The sequence below is a fragment of the Myiozetetes cayanensis genome, unplaced genomic scaffold (genome assembly GCF_022539395.1).
Source record: "Myiozetetes cayanensis isolate MyiCay16 unplaced genomic scaffold, myiCay2020 scf5-8, whole genome shotgun sequence".
Classification (NCBI taxonomy): Eukaryota; Metazoa; Chordata; class Aves; order Passeriformes; family Tyrannidae; genus Myiozetetes; species Myiozetetes cayanensis.
The window spans coordinates 116277476-116294938 of NW_026087742.1; the positions used below are offsets into that span (position 1 = coordinate 116277476).

The 17463-nt window shown below is 68.4% G+C and overlaps 2 protein-coding genes across 3 annotated transcripts; both read right to left on the bottom strand.

Moving 5' to 3' along the window:
• Nucleotides 1-90: 90 nt before the first annotated feature.
• APBB1 (amyloid beta precursor protein binding family B member 1) lies at nt 91-6374 on the bottom strand. Its single transcript, XM_050332820.1, has 14 exons — nt 6302-6374; nt 5368-5974; nt 4916-5094; nt 4454-4510; nt 4281-4375; nt 3821-3857; nt 3398-3535; nt 3188-3312; nt 2289-2403; nt 1817-1901; nt 1352-1435; nt 1135-1256; nt 584-760; nt 91-473 (listed from the first exon to the last, which is right to left on the bottom strand). Exons 2-14 carry the CDS (start codon nt 5855-5857, stop codon nt 306-308), a joined length of 1872 nt encoding a protein of 623 aa, XP_050188777.1. The 5' UTR covers nt 5858-5974; nt 6302-6374; the 3' UTR covers nt 91-305.
• A 2684-nt stretch (nt 6375-9058) lies between these two features.
• On the bottom strand, nt 9059-16465 carry TRIM3 (tripartite motif containing 3). Of its 2 annotated transcripts, XM_050332848.1 has the most exons (11): nt 16324-16465; nt 14252-14501; nt 13739-13899; nt 13195-13375; nt 12095-12818; nt 11701-11804; nt 11145-11312; nt 10885-11053; nt 10302-10372; nt 10065-10205; nt 9059-9370 (listed from the first exon to the last, which is right to left on the bottom strand). In XM_050332848.1, exons 1-11 carry the CDS (start codon nt 16449-16451, stop codon nt 9218-9220), a joined length of 2250 nt encoding a protein of 749 aa, XP_050188805.1. In that variant the 5' UTR covers nt 16452-16465; the 3' UTR covers nt 9059-9217. The 2 variants fall into 2 exon arrangements, with proteins under 2 accessions (XP_050188805.1, XP_050188804.1); XM_050332847.1 differs by lacking the exon at nt 14252-14501 and having other exon boundaries at nt 9061-9370; nt 16324-16464.
• Nucleotides 16466-17463: the final 998 nt, after the last annotated feature.

Below are 17463 nucleotides of genomic sequence, written 5' to 3' on the forward strand. Positions count from 1 at the left end.
TAGGGAGAACCAAACCAGGAATAACAGAACCCTCATCCCTTCTCTTCCTCCTCCTCCCTGCATGAGGCTGAAGGCAGAGCCAAGCCGGGCTGGTGGAATGGGTTTATTAATTAATGATTTAGTACAACACAGACCCTCGTTACGCCGCATGCATTGGGGACTGTGGGGGGTTTGTAACCCACTGTGGGGGCAGCAGGGGCGGGGTAGGACCCCCGACCCAACACCGCGGGGAACTCTGTGCCCTGGTGCGTTGGGTTGGCCATCCTGCCCCCCCCCGCCTCACACCCCTCGTGCCCTCGCCCCCTTCACGGGGTCTGTGCCCCTCCCCGCCGCGGTTTGAGGGTCCCCAGGAGGGTCTGCACCCCCCGGCGCACGGAGGAGCCCACCCGCCGCGCCACCGAGTCGGCCGGGGGGGCGGGCAGGCAGGAGCTGGAGGCCTGGGGCCGCGCATCCAGGCACTTCTGGTAGCGGAGCTGCGGGGAAGGGGGGTCAGCACAGGGAAGGGGGACTCGGGGGCCCCACTCACCCTGCAGGCGGCCTTCAGCAGGGGCATAGGGAACTGGGGGCTCAGGGTCCCACTCACCACGCAGGCAGCCTGCAGCGCCTCGCTGAGCCCCGCGGCGTTGGGCTCACACCACACCATGTGGCAGCGGAAGGTGCCGGGAGCGCTGGCCATGATGAAGGCGAAGGCGCGGACGTCACGTCCCACCCCCATGAAGGACAGGAACCGCACACGGCACTCACACAGCACTGCCTCCGTCTGGGGGACAAGCAGAGGGGTCAGCGCAGCCCCCTGGCTGGGAGGGGATCCCCAGGGTCACCTGGGGTGTGGTGGGGGGAGATGCACTGTGGCCCCCTGGTACAGGGAGGGATCCCTGCAGCTCCCCGGCATGGAGTGGGGTCACTGAGGCCCCCAGAGCAGGAGAGCATTACCAGTGTGGGTGGGGGTCACCAGTGTGGGTAGGGGTCACTGCAGCTTCCCAGACTTGGATGGGGTTATCACAGTGGGGTGAGGGTCACCGTGGTCCTCAGAGTGGGAGGGGGTCACTACAGCCCTCCAGGGCAGGAAGGGGGTCACTGCAGCCCCTCGGAGTGGGGAGAGGTCACTGGTGGCGGTCTCACGTGGGCACACACCTGGCGGTGGGCGATGGTGAGGGTGGCAGGGGCCACACTGACCACAACAGGGGTGGGTGCAGGGGGCTCCCCCGAGCCAGGGGCCAGTGCCGCCTCCAGCGCCGCGTTGATCACATCCATGCCTGGGGGGCACAGAGCCGTCAGGGCAGCCCTGGAGGTGCCCTCACCCCACAGCAACCCCAGAGGCTGAGGGAACTCCCTCGAGCCCCCCACTCACCCACGGGCTTGGCAACAGGGACACAGCCCAGGTAACACACGGGGAAGCGCTGAACCGCCTCACTCTTGGGGGCCGGGAACTCCACTGTGGGGGGCATGTCAGACCTGTACAGAACCCCCCAAAACACCCCAGAGCCTCCCACCCCTTAGTGCTCACCCAACACCCCCCAGATGCACTGCCTCGCTCCTGGGGATTAGGAACTCCACTGGCAGGGCACCATCAGGAGCTCTCAAAGCCTCCCTGAACTCCTCAACACCCACCCTCTACCCAGCTGCCCCCGCCCCATGCAGCCTCTGGACACATGAGACCCCTGCCCTGGACCCCCCAGTGCCTCCCCACAAGCCCTCCTCCAACCCTTTCCCCCCACCCCCCTGCCAGATCCCCAGTCCCCTCTGGGGTATCCCCCAGATCTCCCCTGCTCCCTCCCATACCCGGCAGGGGGGTCCCCCAGCCCCGTGCTCCTACCCTGCAGCGGGGGCTCCCCCAGCCGGGGGTGGTCCGTGCCCAGCCCGTTGGCTGCTGCTCGGGCGCTTCGTCGCTCCTCCGTCAGCTGAGGGACAGGGGGCACAAACCCCCCAGTGTCACACCACAGGCACCCTGGGACCCCCGTGGTGACCCACGGCCCCCCAGACATCACACCATGGCCTCTCCGGATGTCACACCATGGGGACCCCCAGGGACCGTCTGGTTGTTCTGTGGGGACCCTGGTGGGGGGAGGGGCTCACCCTGGGGGCTGGCTGGGGGAGCCTGGGGAACCCCGGAGGTCTCACCTACACACAGACCTGGTGCACGCTGGGGAAGGAGGGTTTGGGGGTGTCACCTGGACATAGACATGGCGCAGGCCAGAAGAGGTCCCAGGGGGAAATGAGGGGGTGTCTCACCTGGTGCAGCCAGGCAGGGAGGTCCTGGGGGGGTTGGGGGGTCCCAGGGCTCTCACCTGGGCGCAGACCCGGTGCAGCCCGGTGGCAATGGTGCTGGCTGGCCCCTCGCAGCGGAACACGTGGCACTTCAGCACCTGTGTCAGGGGGTCCCGGGCCACGTACGCAAAGTCCCTGGAGAGATGGGGGGGTGCTCAGGACTCCCCCGGCCCCCTCCCCACCCAGCGTGGGCCGGGCCTGGGGGCACTGGGGGGCTGGGGGCAGGCTGGGGTCGTACCTCTCCCTGCATCCCCGGCAGCGCAGTGGGACAGAGAGGGGTTAGATGGGGCAGGGGAGGCATGGATCCCCCCCACAGCCCCAGGACCCCCACAATCCCCCCAGGACTGGGTCTGACCCTGCTCCACACCCTTCCCTGCTGGGGGTTTCAGTGCTGAGACCCTGGGGCACCCATCTGCTAGACACATGGGACCCCACCCACACGTGGGACTCCCCAGCCATGTGCACATGGGACCTCTGCACCTCACCCATATGGAACTCCCCAGTACCCCTGCCCATCTCCACACCCAGATTCCCTCATCCCAGTGTCCCACATACACAGCAATTCCCCCAGTCCCACATAAGTGGGACTTCAGAGACCCCACTCCATGCATGTGGGACCTCCAAGCCCCATAGACCCCCACATGCCCAGACCCCTCCCCATCTCTGCACCCTACATACACAGTACCCCAGGCCCACATGCACCCAGCATCAGCCCCCCTGCAGACACCAGAGTCCCCTCCAACTCCCACGTGGCCCCATGGCACCCCATGCCCCACACACAGGTATCCCCGCGTCCCCCACTTGCTGCCATGCCGCCCCACGCCCCACACACAGGTACCCCCGAGTCCTCTGTGCCCCCACCTGCTGCCATGCCGCCCCATGTCCCACACACAGGTACCCCGAGTCCCCGTGCCCCCACCTGCTGCCATGCCGCCCCACGCCCCACACTCGGATGCCGCCCACGGGCTGTGAGTGCAGCAGCGCCCGGTCCCGGGGGTCCACGAGCTTCAGCGTGCGGCCCTCGAGCAGCAGCAGCGCCCGCGCCTGGGGCACAGGGTCAGGGGCTCACTCAGCCACCCTGGGCACCGGGCGGCAGGGAAGGGGGCCAGGGAGGGCTGGGGTCACTCACCTCCCCCCAGGTGCCGGGGGGGCCGTCTCTGGGCCCCGAGAGCTGCCGGATGCAGGCGCTGACGGTGCCGCTGCTGCGGCCGGGCCCCAGCTCCTCCTCCCGCAGCTGCACCCAGCCCAGGGAGCGCACTGGCAGGCCCTGGGGGCAACGGGGGTCATGGGGGCGTGGGGCTGGGGGACAGAGGGGCAGGGGGCAGCATGGGGCAGCCCCAGCCCCCAACAGAGACCCATCCCCCCTCCCTGTGTAGCCTCCAGCCCTGGGGCAGGGTGGACTCACAGTGTGGCACAGCTGAGAGGCCCCTCCCATGGGCATGACAGCCTGGGGCAGCCCTGAGGAGGGTCCCTCAGCCCCACAACAGTGGACCAGACCCCACAGGGGTGGGGAAGGGGCCCTGTGGGTTGAGGGATCAGGGACCAGCCCTACCTTGGAGTTCAGCGCGTCCTCCTCGCCCAGGGCCATGCTGCGAGGGGAGGTGGTCAGAAGCTTCACCCAGAGACTCTGGGACACCCAACTCCTGCCACCTAAACCCTGGGAGCCCCTCCCACCCCCAGCCCCCAAGACCCTGGGACCCTCCCCACCCAATCACTGCTTCCTGAACCCTGGGGTCCCCCCACCCCACAACCCCTGCCTCCCATACTCTGGTCCCTTGCCCTACACCTAGATCCCTGCCTCCCAGGACTCTGAACTCCCCACACCTGGACCCCTGTCCCCTGTGACCTTGGAAACCCCATACCTGGGTCCCTGCCCCCAGACCCTGGCTCCCAGCCCACACCAGACCTCACTCTCCCCATGCTGCTTGTGCCCTGAGGTCCCACCTTCCCATAAGGCCCAGGCACAGCCCCCTGCACCCCACAGCCCCTGTGTCCCTCCGGTGTCCCCACACCCCTCTCCCGGCGATCCCGGGCCTGGCGATGGCGTCTCTGCATCCGACGCTCCCGGCTCCTCCTCCTCCTCCTCCTCCTCCTCAGCCGTGGGGTCCTGGGGGGCAGGGGGGGGCTCTGTGGGGCTGGGGGGGCACTGACGCCTCCTCCCCCTTCCCCCACTGCCCCCCCTCACCTTCCACAAGTCTCCGTCGCCGAAGGTCTCGGCTGGGGCGAAGCTCGTCCAGGAGAGCTGGGGAGGGTGGTTTGGCTCAGGGGGCACCATGGGGCAGCCCCACAGCAGCCCACTGCCACCCCATGGGCGTCCTGTGCCCCACAGCCACCCCACCCCACAGCAGCCCCCAGTCACACCAAAGGCACCCCACGGTTGCCCCCCAGTCATCCCCTAGCACACTGTGGCCACCCCACTCCTGACCTACAAACACCGATGCCCCATGGCAACCACGAACAGCCACGCCAAGCTGCCCCACAACTGTCCCCAGTCACCCCATGGCTCATGGCTGCCCCACAGCCACCCCATGGTCACCCCATGCAGCCACCTTGGCCTCCCCACAGCTGTTGCACGGCCACCCTGTGGTCACTCCACACCCATCCCGTCCCTCAGCTGCCCCACAGCCACCCCCCGGTCCCCACTCACAGTGGGCCCCTCGGTGGGGGTGCTGCCATCAGAGGGGGTCTCGTGGGGCCCCCCAGGGGGTTCCCACTGGGTGGTGCCGGTGGGGACGTGCCAGTAGTAGGTGCCGGAGGTGTCCTGCACCCGCAGCCACCCAGGGGGCAGGTCCCCGTGTGCCCCTGCATCGCGTGGCCACAGCGACTCTGGGGGGCATGGGGGAGTCAGGGGGGTCAGCCCAGCCCCACACACAGCCCCACACAGCCCCCGGGCCCAAGGACATGGGGGTCCCCAGGAGGGCTCCACAGGGACAAGGGGGAAAATAGGGGGGACCATGGAGCTAAACAGGGGCTGGGGGACAGCGGTGGACACACAGCCAGGGGTGAGGGCAGATGTGGGGCTGACAGGAGCAGGGGGGTACAGGGGAAGAGGCAGGCAGGGGTGGCCGTGGGGCAGTCACAGGTCACCGTGGTGCCCACCTGGCTCGTCGGGGGAGCTGCCCTGGCTCAGGGTGGCCCAGCTCGAGTCCTCGTCGCTACCGGGCCCGGGCCCCCCGAAGAGGCGGCTGGCGCTGCGCCCAGGGGGCTCCCGCGGGCCCCGCTCCGCGCCCAGGGCCGGCGGGGAGACCCCGGCCCCGTCCTCCTCCTCCTCGTCCTCCTCGTCCTCGTCCTCCTCCTCCTCTTCCTCCGAGGCGCCGATCAGCAGCGCCCGGGGGTCCCCGGCGGCGTTCCGGGCGTTGCGGGCCTGGACCCCCGGCTCGAGCGCCCCCGGGGACCCCCCCGGGCCCGGCCCCGGCTCCAACTCGTTGCGGTTCTGGTCCCGGCCGGCCTTCGCCCAGCCGGCACCGGGCAGCTCCTCGGCCGGGGCCCCGCCGGGCCCGGTGCGGGGCTCGGGGGGCAGCCCCAGGCTCAGCCCCGGGCACCGGTTGTCGTTGGCGAGGTCGCTGCGCTTGCTCAGGGCCCCCGACATGGCGAGGACACGGGGACGGGCGCGACCCCCGGCACAGCGGGAGCCCCCGGCCCGGCCCGGCAGCTCCTGCCGCTGGGGGGTCCTACAGCCCCCGGGGCACCTCCGCGTCCATCGGGCCTGGGGGAGCGGGGGGCAGAGCGGGCAGGGGACCCCGGCCACGGACCCCACGATCCCCCGGCTCCCCCCGCCCGGGGTCCCTCCGCGCCCGCCCCGCGGCCCGGCCAGGACAGATCCCCGGGGACCCCGCACGGACCGAGCCCCCCGCCCGGGCCGGGCCCGCGGGGTCTCAGCGACCGCGGCATCCCCATCGACCCCACCGCGCAGCGGGGCCGGCCCGTGCACCCCCGCGCATCCCCCCCCGCTCCCTCCGGCCCATCCCCATCCCCATCCCCATCGCCGTTCCCGCTCCCATCCCCGCTCCCATCCCAATCCCATTCCCGGTACCTGCGGCGGCGGCTCCGCTGCCGGGGGGTCGCGGGGGGGCTGGAGGGGGGCTCGGGGGCTGCGTCACTTCCGCTTCCGGACAGAGGGGGACAGCGCCCCCTCCCACCGGGAATGGCGGGAGCCGGGCGGGACCCACCGGGACCCTTCCCGGGACCAGCGCGGCCTCCCCGGGCACTGCCGGTGGCGGGGGGCTCTGTCCGGCCCGTGGGGCGCAGCAGGAACCGGGAGGGCTGGAGGATCCGCGGCCCCCACCCGGTGCCACCCCCGGGGCCGGTGCCCTCCACACCGGCCGTGTCCCTGCACTGGCACAGGGGGCCGGGGGTCTCGGGGCTCCAGCTCTGACCGACCCCGGAATGGCAGCACCGGGCGGGGGGTCCGGCCCGGGGTGTTGGGGCAGCGATGGGGACACGGGGGATGCAAGATCGCTGCTCCCAGTATGGACCTGTCTGACCCAGTACAGAATCCCGGGATCCCTGAGGCTGGAAAAGCCCTCCCAGCCCATGGATCCCCCTGTGCCCCATCCCCACCCTGTCCCCCAGCCCAGAGCACTGAGTGCCACGGCCAGGCCTGCCTTGGACACCTCCAGGGCTGGGCACTCCAAACCTCCCTGGGCAGCCCCTGCCAAGGCCTCACCACCCTTGCCAGCAACAAATTCCTCCTCCTGGCCAACCTGAGCCTCCCCTGGCACAGCTGGAGGCCGTTCCCTCTCCTCCTGTCCCTGTTCCCTGGGAGCAGAGCCCGACCCCCCCTGGCTCCCCCCTCCTGGCAGGGGTTGCAGAGCCAGAAGGTCCCCCCTGAGCCTCCTTTTCTCCAGGCTGAGCCCCCCCAGCTCCCTCAGCCCCTCCTGCTGCTCCAGCCCCTTCCCAGCTCCAGTCCCTTCCCTGCACACGCTCCAGCCCCTCAGTGTCTTCCATGAGGTCCCAGAACTGGACACAGCCCTGGGGGTCCCTCAGCAGTGCCAGCACAGGGGACAATCCCTGCCCTGGGCTGTGCCCACACTGGGCATTGGCCACCTGGGCACACGTGGGTTCATGTCAAGCTGCTGTCACCAGCATCCCCCCCCCGGGCCTTTTCCATTTTTCCAGTCCCTCTATCCCAACCTGGAGCATTCCAGGGCGTTGTGGTGACTCAAGGGCAGGAGCCAGGCCTGGGCCATGTTGACCCTCAGCCTGTTGGCCTCAGCCAGTCAATCCAGTCTGTCCAGATCCCTCTGCAGAGCCTTCCTGCCCTCCGGCAGATCCCCATCCAAGCCCAGTCGGTGTCGTCACTGAACTGCGGGTGCCCTCGATGCCCTCATCCATGTCATCGATGAAGATGCTCAGCAGGATGGGCCCCACAGGGAGCCCTGGGGAACCCCAGCAGTGCCCACCCCACTGGGTGTGTCCCCATTCCCACCCCTCCCTGTTCCCAGCCATCAGCCAGGAGCTATCCCAGCCTGGGGCTGCAGGAGAGCCAGGGGAGATGGTGCCAAAGGCTTTGCTGAGCTCCAGGCAGACACACCCACACCTGTCCCACACCCACCGGGTCACCTGGGCACGGCAGATCAGGTGGGTCAGGCAGGACCTGTGTTTCCAACCCCAGCTGGATCTGATCCCTGGTTGTCCTGCCCCTGCAGTGGCATCTCCTCAGGGTGATCTGTTTAGGGCTTTCCCAGCAGTCAGGGCAGGGACAGCCTGGACTTCCCTGGATCCTCCTCTCAGCCCTGCTCGGGGAGGGGTCACTGGGCACCTCCAGGACCTGGGACCTCCCGGGGGGTGGGGGCTGTGAGGAATGATGGGGAGGGTCCATGCAAGCTCTGTTGTTGTCTGGGATCCCCCTGGGGGGCCGGGCCTGAGGGGAGTGGCGGGAGCAGCTCCGGGACCCCCCCACAGCCCCCATGGTGCACCCAGGGGTCCATTGGCCCCAGGGACCTGTGGGATCTGAGTGGCTTACCAGGTCACTGACCCAGACCCTTCTCCCAGTACAGACCAGTCTGACCCAGTAAGAACCAGCATGACCCAATCTCTACTCCACTATAGCCTGGTTTGACCCACTACAGATGAGTATGACCCAGTAGAGGTACAGATCAGTCCAAAGCAGTCCCCTCCCCCAGTATAGACCAGTCCAGCCCAATGCCTGCTGCCAGTATGGACCAGTCTGACTGACACAGACCAGTCCATCCCTGTCCCCATTTCCAGCTGAGACCAGCACATCCTGTCCCCTTTCCCAGTCTGCCCCAGCCCGTCCCCATCCCTGCAGAAGGGTCAGTGCTGGCAGAACGCCCAGGCTGGGCAGTGCCCACGGTGCCACCGAGCTCCAGGCACTGCCCTGTCCCTGCTCAGCCTGGCACTGCCGGGGGGGCCCCAGGACGTGGGGGGGCAGCAGTGCTGGGGAGAGTATGTGCGGGGCAGGCAGGGCTGTGGGGCAGGAGGGGCCGGGGTAGTTCCAGAATACTTTATTTTGTACATACAGTTTGTCAGCGTGCGGCAGCCGCCCCTCAGCCCCCGAGCCCCCTGGGGCAGGGGGGCCCTGTGGGGCAGCAGTGCTGTGAGGCAGCAGTGCCAGGGGTGGGGCGGCAGGCACGTGCCATCACCCCACGGCTGGGGCTTGGGGCCGGGGGGCAGCCCCTGTAGGGCTCCAGGACTGACCGCCCCCCAGGCCCCCCACCCTGCCCATGGCTCCCCCTGCCCCACACACCCCCCCGCACCTCGGGGACCCCCATCAGCCAGGGCACTGTGGCTCCAGGAGGAGGGGTCAGACTGTGACCCCCAGGCAGCCCCCACCCCGTGGGACCCGTCCTCGCCCCCCAGGCCCAGCCACCCCCCAGGATAAAGTGCACATGAAGCCAGGGCAGCGCGTGGGGGCACAAGGCCGGGGGCAGCCGTCCCTCGGGGCACCGCAGGCCCGTCCTGCCGTGGCATCCCCGCGGTCCGACCGTCACTGCAGGTAGCGATAGGCCTTGAAGCAGTGGTTGCCCGAGTCAGCCACGACCACGTGGCCGTCGGAGGTGAGCGCCAGCCCCTGCGGCCCGTACAGCGGGTCGGCCGCCGTGTTGATGTAGGACAGGAACGAGCCCGCGCTGTCAAACACCTGCGGGGGGACACGGATGTCCCTGACAGCCTCACGGCCCAGGGACCCCCAGCCCCAATGGCCCCCCACAGCCCAGGGACCACTTGCCCTGACGGCCCTTGGACCTGCACGGGGTCTGCAAGACCCACTCCCTGTAGGGAGGACATGGTCAAGTCCCACCAGGTCCATCCCAGTTGACCCAAGATCCTTCTCAGTTGCTCCCAGTTAACCCTAAACCCCTCCTCAGTCCATCCCAGTTGCTCTCACATGACCTCGGACTTCTCCCCAGGCCAACCCAGTTGCTTCCAGTTGGCCCAAAACTCTTCCCAGTTCCTCCCATACATCCCTCATAGACTCTTACCAGTTGACCCAAGACCCTTCCCAGTTGCTTCCAGTTGACCCCACACTTTTCCCACATGACCCTAGACCCCTCCCAGTTCCTCCCAGTTAATACCACTTGTCTCCCAGCGCCCTCCAGGTGCCCCGTAGCACCTTCCCAGTGCCTCCCAGGGCATCCCATCAAGAACACCTGGGGGCTGGGGGTTCAGGGATGGGATGGAGAGGGGTTGGGGAGGGGCTGGTTCTGGGCCCCCTGGGGCTGCAGGTGGGGGTGTGTGCAGGTGGAGCAGTTGGTGCAGGTACAGGTGTGTGTGCAGGTGCAGTGGTTTGTGCAGGTACAGGTGTGTGTGCAGGTGCAGCTGTGCAGGGGCAGTACCTGGATGCGACTGTTGCCCCAGTCAGCCACGATGATGTTGCCGTTGCTGTCCACAGCCACGCCCGTGGGCGCGTTGAACTGCCCATTGCCTTCCCCGTGTGACCCAAACTTGAACAGGAACTCGCCCTCTGCGTTGTACACCTGGGAGTGTGCAGGGGGGACACACCGGCGTGTCAGGGGCTGTCACCACGGCCCCCCCGGTCCCACAGCACCAGGAGGACCCCGGCACTGGCTCACCTTCACGGAGTGGTTGTGGAAGTCAGTCACCACGATCTCATTCTTGTTGTTGACAGCCACAAAGTGGGGCCCTGGGGGAGACATGGGGGGGTCAGCCCTGGGACTGGGGGGCTCAGCCATGGGGGAATGGCAGGGCTCACCTCTGGCCCCACAGCAGGACCAGGATGGACCCAAAGCCCTGACCCATGGACAGAGCCCAGAACCCAGGGCCACCGGGATGGAGCCACTGTCAGAACCTGAGCCCGGAGGCCCAGCCTAGAACTGAATACAGAACCCAGAGCCAGAACCTAGAACCGGATCCCCAGCCCAGATCCCCAAACCTGGCCCTGGAGCCAGAATCAGACCCTGAGCACCCATCCAGCCCCAGAAGTCAAACCAGAGCTCAGAACAAACCCCAGGCCGAGAGCCTGGATCCAGAGCCCCAGCCCGGACCCAGAAGCTGGACCCAGAGCCTGGACCTAGCCCCCAGCCCATTGCTGGGGCCCCAGTGCCACCAGCCACCCTGGTGATGCCAGACACATGGTCCTGCCTGCCCCGGTCCCTGGGGAGCCCAAGGCCCCACAGCCAGGGGTCTGGGGGGTACCTGCGAACTGGCGCTCGGCAGTGCCGCGGGAGCCGAAACGCGCCACCAGCTTCCCGTTGGGCTGGAAGATGAAGACGCAGCACGCCTTGTTGTCCACCACGATGATGTGCCCGTTGCGGTCCACGGCGACGCCCTTAGGGCCCATCAGCCGCCCTGCACCCAGCTTCGTCTGGGGGAGGCAGGGGGTCAGGCTGGGGACTGCTGTGGACATCCAGCCCCACAGACCCCCCCGGCAGACCCCCCCCTTCCTTTTCCCTCACCTTGAACTTGCCCTCAGGGGAGAACACGCTGACCCAGCGGTTGTCGTAGTCGGCCACAATGATGTCACCGTTGGTGTCCACAGAGACCCCCGTGGGGCGTTGGAGCTGCCCCGGGGAGCGCCCCCGCACCCCGAAACGCAGCCGAAACTGCCCCTCATTACTGAAGACCTGGGGGAGCAGCAGGGCCGGGGGGGTCAGGGGGAGCACCCCTGCACCCCAAAACACAGCCAGAACTTCCTCTCATTACTGAACACCTAGGGGGGCAGCAGGGTCAGGGGTGTCCCAGGGGAGTCAGTGGGTGTCCTGGGGGAGTTTGTGGGTCCAGGCGGGCCTGTACCTGCACACACTGGTTATTGCTGATGGGGCCAGTGGGGTCATGGGGATCCAGGGGTACCCAGGAGGGTCTTGGGGGAGGTCAGTGGGGACCCCAGGAGTCCATATCTGCATGCACTGGTTGCTGCTGTTGGAGTCAGAGGGGCATGGGGGATTCAGCAGGGGTCAGCAGAGTGTCAGTGGGGGTCCCAAGGAAGTCTGGGAGTCCCAGGGGGGTCTGTACCTGCACACACTGGTTGTTGCTGTCAGCCACGACGATACGACCGGCGCTGGACGTGGAGATCCCCTGCAGGTTTGTGAACTCGCCCTTCTCCCGGCCGCGGCTACCTGAGAGCACCGGTCAGGGGGGCACAGGGGGCCCCAGGAGACCATTAATCCCCCAGTGAACCCCTGCCACCTCTGGGGCCCTCCACCACACTAGGGACTCCCCCACAACCCCAGAGAGCCTCAGGGAGCCCTGGGGAGTCCCTGCCGCTGTGGGGAGCCCTACCACCCTAGGGAGTCCCCACTGTCCTGGGGTTCTCCTGCTGGGGGGAGCCCTGAGGAGCTCCCCAACACCCTCATGAGCCCCCACCACCCTGGTGAGCACCAAGGTCCCCCCCAAGCCACCCGCTCACCGACACGGAAGATGAGCTCGTCCTCGATGGGGTTCTCCTTGCGCTTGGCGCTGCCGTACATGCTGGCGGGGCGGCGCAGGGCTTTCTGCCGCACGTGCCCCCCGCCGGGGGACTTGACGCGGCGCTTGGCCTCCTCAGGGGACGGGGGCACGTCGCCGGGGCGCAGGGCGCGGGCGCGGAAGGGGGAGCCGCGCACGGGCTGCCCGTACAGCAGGATGGACAGCACGAAGTCGCCCTCGGCGCGAGGTGTGTACACCAGCTCGTAGGTGCCGTTGCGGTTGTCCTGCACCTCGGCCTCGGCCGCGGCGCCGTCGGGGCCCGTCACGGCGAAGCGCAGGCGGGCGCCGCCGCTGCGCACCAGCGCCCCGTCCTTGTCCTTGGTGGTGACGCTGAGCGAGCAGGGCTGACCCACCACGGCCTGGCGCAGCCCCTCGCCCGTGGCCACCGTGGTGTGCGCCGTGGCGCTGGTGGTCAGCAGCGAGCCCAGGTTCTGGATGGAGCGGCGCAGCCCCTCGGGCTCGGCGTGGAACTCGAGCTGCGCGTTCTCGTGCGGGTGCTCAGGGAAGGGCCGCGCCGCCAGCTCCCGCAGCCGCTCGCCCATCTGCTTCTGCACCAGCAGCACCTCTGTGGCCGAGCCGTGGTGCAGCGCCTGCTCTGTGAACGCACAGCTGCTCAGGATGCTCTCCTGGCCCTGCCGCAGCACCTCCAGCTGCGCCTCCAGCACCTGGGGGGGAACAGCATCTGTGATACCAGGTGGGACCCACACCCAGCACCCACACCTGCATCACTGTCTGCACCCCAGCCCTGGCCCGGCCACAGCACCTCCAGCTGCACCTCCAGCGCCTCTGGGCTGGATGTTATATCCCTGTGGCATCGGGGCAGGACCCCCACACCCAGTACCCCCAATCAATGCCCCTCCTGCATCCCCCACTGGCACCTGCACCTGCACCACAGCCATGGCCAGAACCCCACAACCCCAACTGCCGCACTGGTGGTTCCACTGGCACTGGGGCGCGGCTGGGGCATGCACACCCTCCCAGGAAGGGCTGGCAAGGGGTGCAGAAGCACAGAGGAGGGGCACATGGGGACAGGTGCGTTACCTGCTGCTTGGCAGCACAGGTGGCTTCCAGGTCGCGCAGCAGCACCTCCCGCCGCTGCCGCAGAGCTGCCTCCAGCTCCTCGAAGCTGCTGCCAATCTCAGCCTCAGCCTCGGCGCGGCGCTGCCCCAGCTGCCGGCTGATCTCGGCCACCAGCCCCACAGCTGCTGCAAGCTGCGGGAGCCTGGGGGGACAAGGGGAGCCCCTGAATGCCTCCAGACCTCCAGCTCCCTCTTCCAGCACCCCCAGCCCCACAGTGCTGCCCCAGCTGATTTCAGCCAACAGCCTCACTGCCACTGCCAGCTCTGGGAGCCTGGGGGAACATGGGGACCCCCTGAACCCCCAAAGACCCCCACAGCACTCCCAGCCACCATCAGCTGCAGGAGGTTGCAGGATGAGGATGGTAGGGGACCCCAGACCCCCCTGGACCAGCCCCAGTCCCTACAGCCTTCCTTCCCCCTGTACCATGTGTGGGTGACACCGAGCTGGTCCTGCAGCCTGAGGGAGCGGGGCCGTGGGATCCCCATGCACTCCCCAGTCCCCATACCTGGCACGCACAGCATCGAGCTGGTGCTGCAGGGCCGCCTTGTGCTGCTCCAGCACATCCCGCAGTGGCACCGTGTGGTGGTCCCGGTGCTCCCGCCGCTCCCCCTCCGTGCACTCCCGGCACATTGCTGTCTCGCACGTCTCGCAGTAGAACTCCATCACCTGCCACACCTGTGCTCGTCAGCTGCCCCCCGCCCCAGCCCATGGGGCTCTGTGGTCCCCTGAACCCCCTCCTGAGCCCACACAGCTCCCACAGTGTCCCCCAGACTCCCTGGACCACTGTAGCCCCCCCAGGCCCACCCTGGACTCCCTCTCCAAGGCCTGCAGCCCCCAAGACCTCCTTGACCCCCACAGATCCCCACAGCCCCCGCTGTTACCCCAGCCCTCCCCAGATCCCACAGCCCCTGAGCCCCTCCAGCTCCTGCAGACCTCCAATCCCCCTGCTCCCTCAACCCCTCGAGCCCATATAGCCCATTGCAGGCCCCTCAGCCCTCCAGCCCCCAGCCTCCCAAGCTCTCCCCAGCCCCCACCTTTCCTCGTGGTTGGGGCAGCAGAGGGGCTGCCCGGTGGCGGCGCCCAGGGGGGGCAGAGGCGCGGGGGGGGCCCCACGGGGGTCGGGGTCCCGCTGCAGCACCTCCATCAGGTTGGTGATGAAGAAGTTGTTGGGCAGTGCTGGGACCCCCCGCTCGGGCAGGATCGAGGTCTGGCGGCACACAGGGCACGACAGGGACAGGCTCTGGGCCGGGATGTAGTTCTGCAGGCACCTGGGGTCACAGGGCCCATGGGGGTCACAGGGGCAGTGGGGTCACAGGGCTCAGGGGGCACAGAGAGCACAACAGGGACAGGCTCTGGGCCTGGGTGTAGTTCTGCAGGAGCCTGGGGTCACAAGGGGTAACAGGGGTCAGGGCAGGGGTAACCCAGGGCTGGACAGGGACAGGCTCTGAGCTGGGACACGGAGGGGGCAGGGACAGGAACGGGGCTTGTAGGGGTACATGGGGGAAAACAGGGTGACAGAAGGGGGGGACAGATGGAGGGACAGCGGGATGGGGATGGAGGGGCGGGATCTGCTGGGGATGGGGATGGGGGCAGAACAAGGGAACAGAGGGACAGATGGATGGACAGGGAGACAGAGAGATGGATGGTGGAGGTGAACGGGGGACAGGGACTGTGAGACAGGGGCAGAGCCATTGGGTTGGGGATGGGCAGACAGACAGGGGGTCAGGATGTGGAACAGGGGCACAGGGACAGAGCTAGGGGCAGGCAGTGGCAGGGGGACAGACAGACGGACGAGGGGGCTGCACATTGGGGCATGTGGGGCAGGGGCAGAGGGACAGTGGGACAGCAAGATGGACAGACAGACAGGGGAGTCAGGGGGCAGCAGGATGGACAGATGGATGAGGGGGTTCAGGGGACACACAAACAGGGGAGCAGCAGGATGGACAGATGGACAGGGGGACAGAGGGGCTGTGCATTGGCACACTGGGGTGCAGGAATGGGGGAATGGGAGACAGACCAGGGGGACAGATGGACAAGAGAGGAGCCTGCTCTGTGTCACACTGGGGTGCAGGAATGGGGCAGGGGAGACAGACGGACTGACAGACGGGAGGGCTGTGCAGTGTCACACCGGGGTGTCAGCAGGACAGACGGACAGACAGACAGGAGGGCTGTGTGGTGTCACACTGAGGGGGAGCGGTGGCAGGGGGGCAGCCAGCCAGACAAATGCAGATGGACAGTATGGACACAGCGCAGGGGTGCCAGCACCCTCGGGGGAGATGGATAGGAAGGGGATGGGGGGACTGGGGCAGGGTCGGGGAGGCTCTGGGGGCACAGAGAGAGGGGGCTGTCAGCACCAAAACCCCCCCACTGCAGGGACCCCAGCCACAGCCCCCCATACACCCCCCGCCTGGGGCGCTCAGGGGCTGGGCACAGCAATGGAGTCCCAGTCCTGCCATGGGCTGTGGAGTGCAGGGGGGTCTCAGTTCCCCACCCCTGGGGGCACGGGGGGGCTTGGCCCTGTCTCTCACTAGGGGGGCAAGGGGTCCAGGGGACCCTGGCTCTTCCACTGGTGGGGGGCACTGGGGGGACTCATGCTGTGGGTTTGAGGGGTGCAAGGGGGGACAACGGGGGCACAACCATCGGCAGGGGTCAGTGAGGAGGGCCGAGCTGGGGGACACAGTGGTGTGCAGCAAGGCAGAAGGGGGCTGGGGGCACTGGGGAGGCAGGGCGGACTGGATGAGGGGGGCCAGGGGGCTGCAGCAAGAATGCAGCACAGCCAGGGGCATGGCGGAGGGGGCTGCTGGGGGGTGCAGCCAGGACAGTGGGGTTGTATCGGGGGTACAGTCAGGACACCATGGGGATGTGGGGGGGTTGGATGCTGAGGAGACACAGCAGGGCAGAGCGTGTGCAGGGGGATACAGGGGTCTCAGAGACATGGTGGGATGGAAAGGGGGTGCTGGGGCACAGGGGGGATATCAGGGGCGCGGTGAGGGTCTGTGGTGAGGGGTCCCACCTCTCACAGAAGGTGTGCAGGCAGGGATAGGGTTTGGGGGGGTTCAGGGGGACTCAGGGGGGCTAAGGGGGTCCCACCTCTCGCAGAAGGTGTGCAGGCAGGGCAGCACCTTGGGGTTGCGGTAGCGGTCGAGGCAGATGCTGCAGACCAGGAACTGCTGGTCGATCTGCCGCACCACCGGGCTGGAGGGCTCGCGGCGGGCCATGGTGGCTCCTCAGCCTGGGGGGCATGGCACAGTGAGGGGGGCACTCCACAGCACCCCATGGAGCTCCACAGCACCCCACAGCCAGGGCCCACAGCCCCCACCCACCCCACAGGCTCACGGTGGGCCACGGCAGACTGTCAGCCTGGGGAGGGGGGGATGTAAACGGGTCAGGAGCACCCCATGGCACCCCACAACCCCCCACTCAACCCACAGCACCCCACTGCCCCTTGCCCACCCCACGCCCTCACAGAGGGCCCTGGTGGACCGTCACCCTGCGGCAGGAGGGTAAGTGGGGTGGAGGCACCCTGGAGTATGCACAGCCCTGACCCACAGCACCCACAGTCTCCGATCCCACAGACACATCGTGGGGCACGTAGGGAGGCTCCCCCTGCCCAGCAATGTACCCATGACCCCCAGGCACCCAGAGCCAGCCCCACACCTGCCCCCCAGCCCCACACGCCCCCATGCCCCCAGCACTCACGTCGCACAGACCCACGGACCCCACTGCGCCCCATGGCATCCACCCCTACCCCACGGGGCACCCACGCCACAGCACCCGCACCCTCCACCCTGACGCCACTTCCCTCCCTCCTGTGCCCCGCAGCTCTTACCCCACCCCCTGCCCCAAGGAGCACCCATCGCCCCCACCCCATCGCCCTCCTCTCTGCCCCGGCCCCGCTCACGGCGCTGCAGCAGCTCCGCGCTCCAGGCCCCCGGCCCCGCCCCCGGCCGCCATTGTGCGGCACCGCCCCCGCCACACCAGGACCCCGTGGGGTGTCTCGGGGCATCCCCACCCCGCATTTCCCCGTGGGGTCTGCCCTTTCATCCCCGCTCACCTCCCCCCAATCCCCTTCACCCACCCCACGATCGTCCCCCGGCGCCTTGATCTCCCACCGCCCACCCCGTGCCCACCGCCCTCCCCTCGGGCCCCCTGACCCCACTCACCCTCTCGTAGCCCCCTCCTCGCTCCAGCCCACGCCGCGGGACCCCACGGCGCATCCTCGGCCCCGGC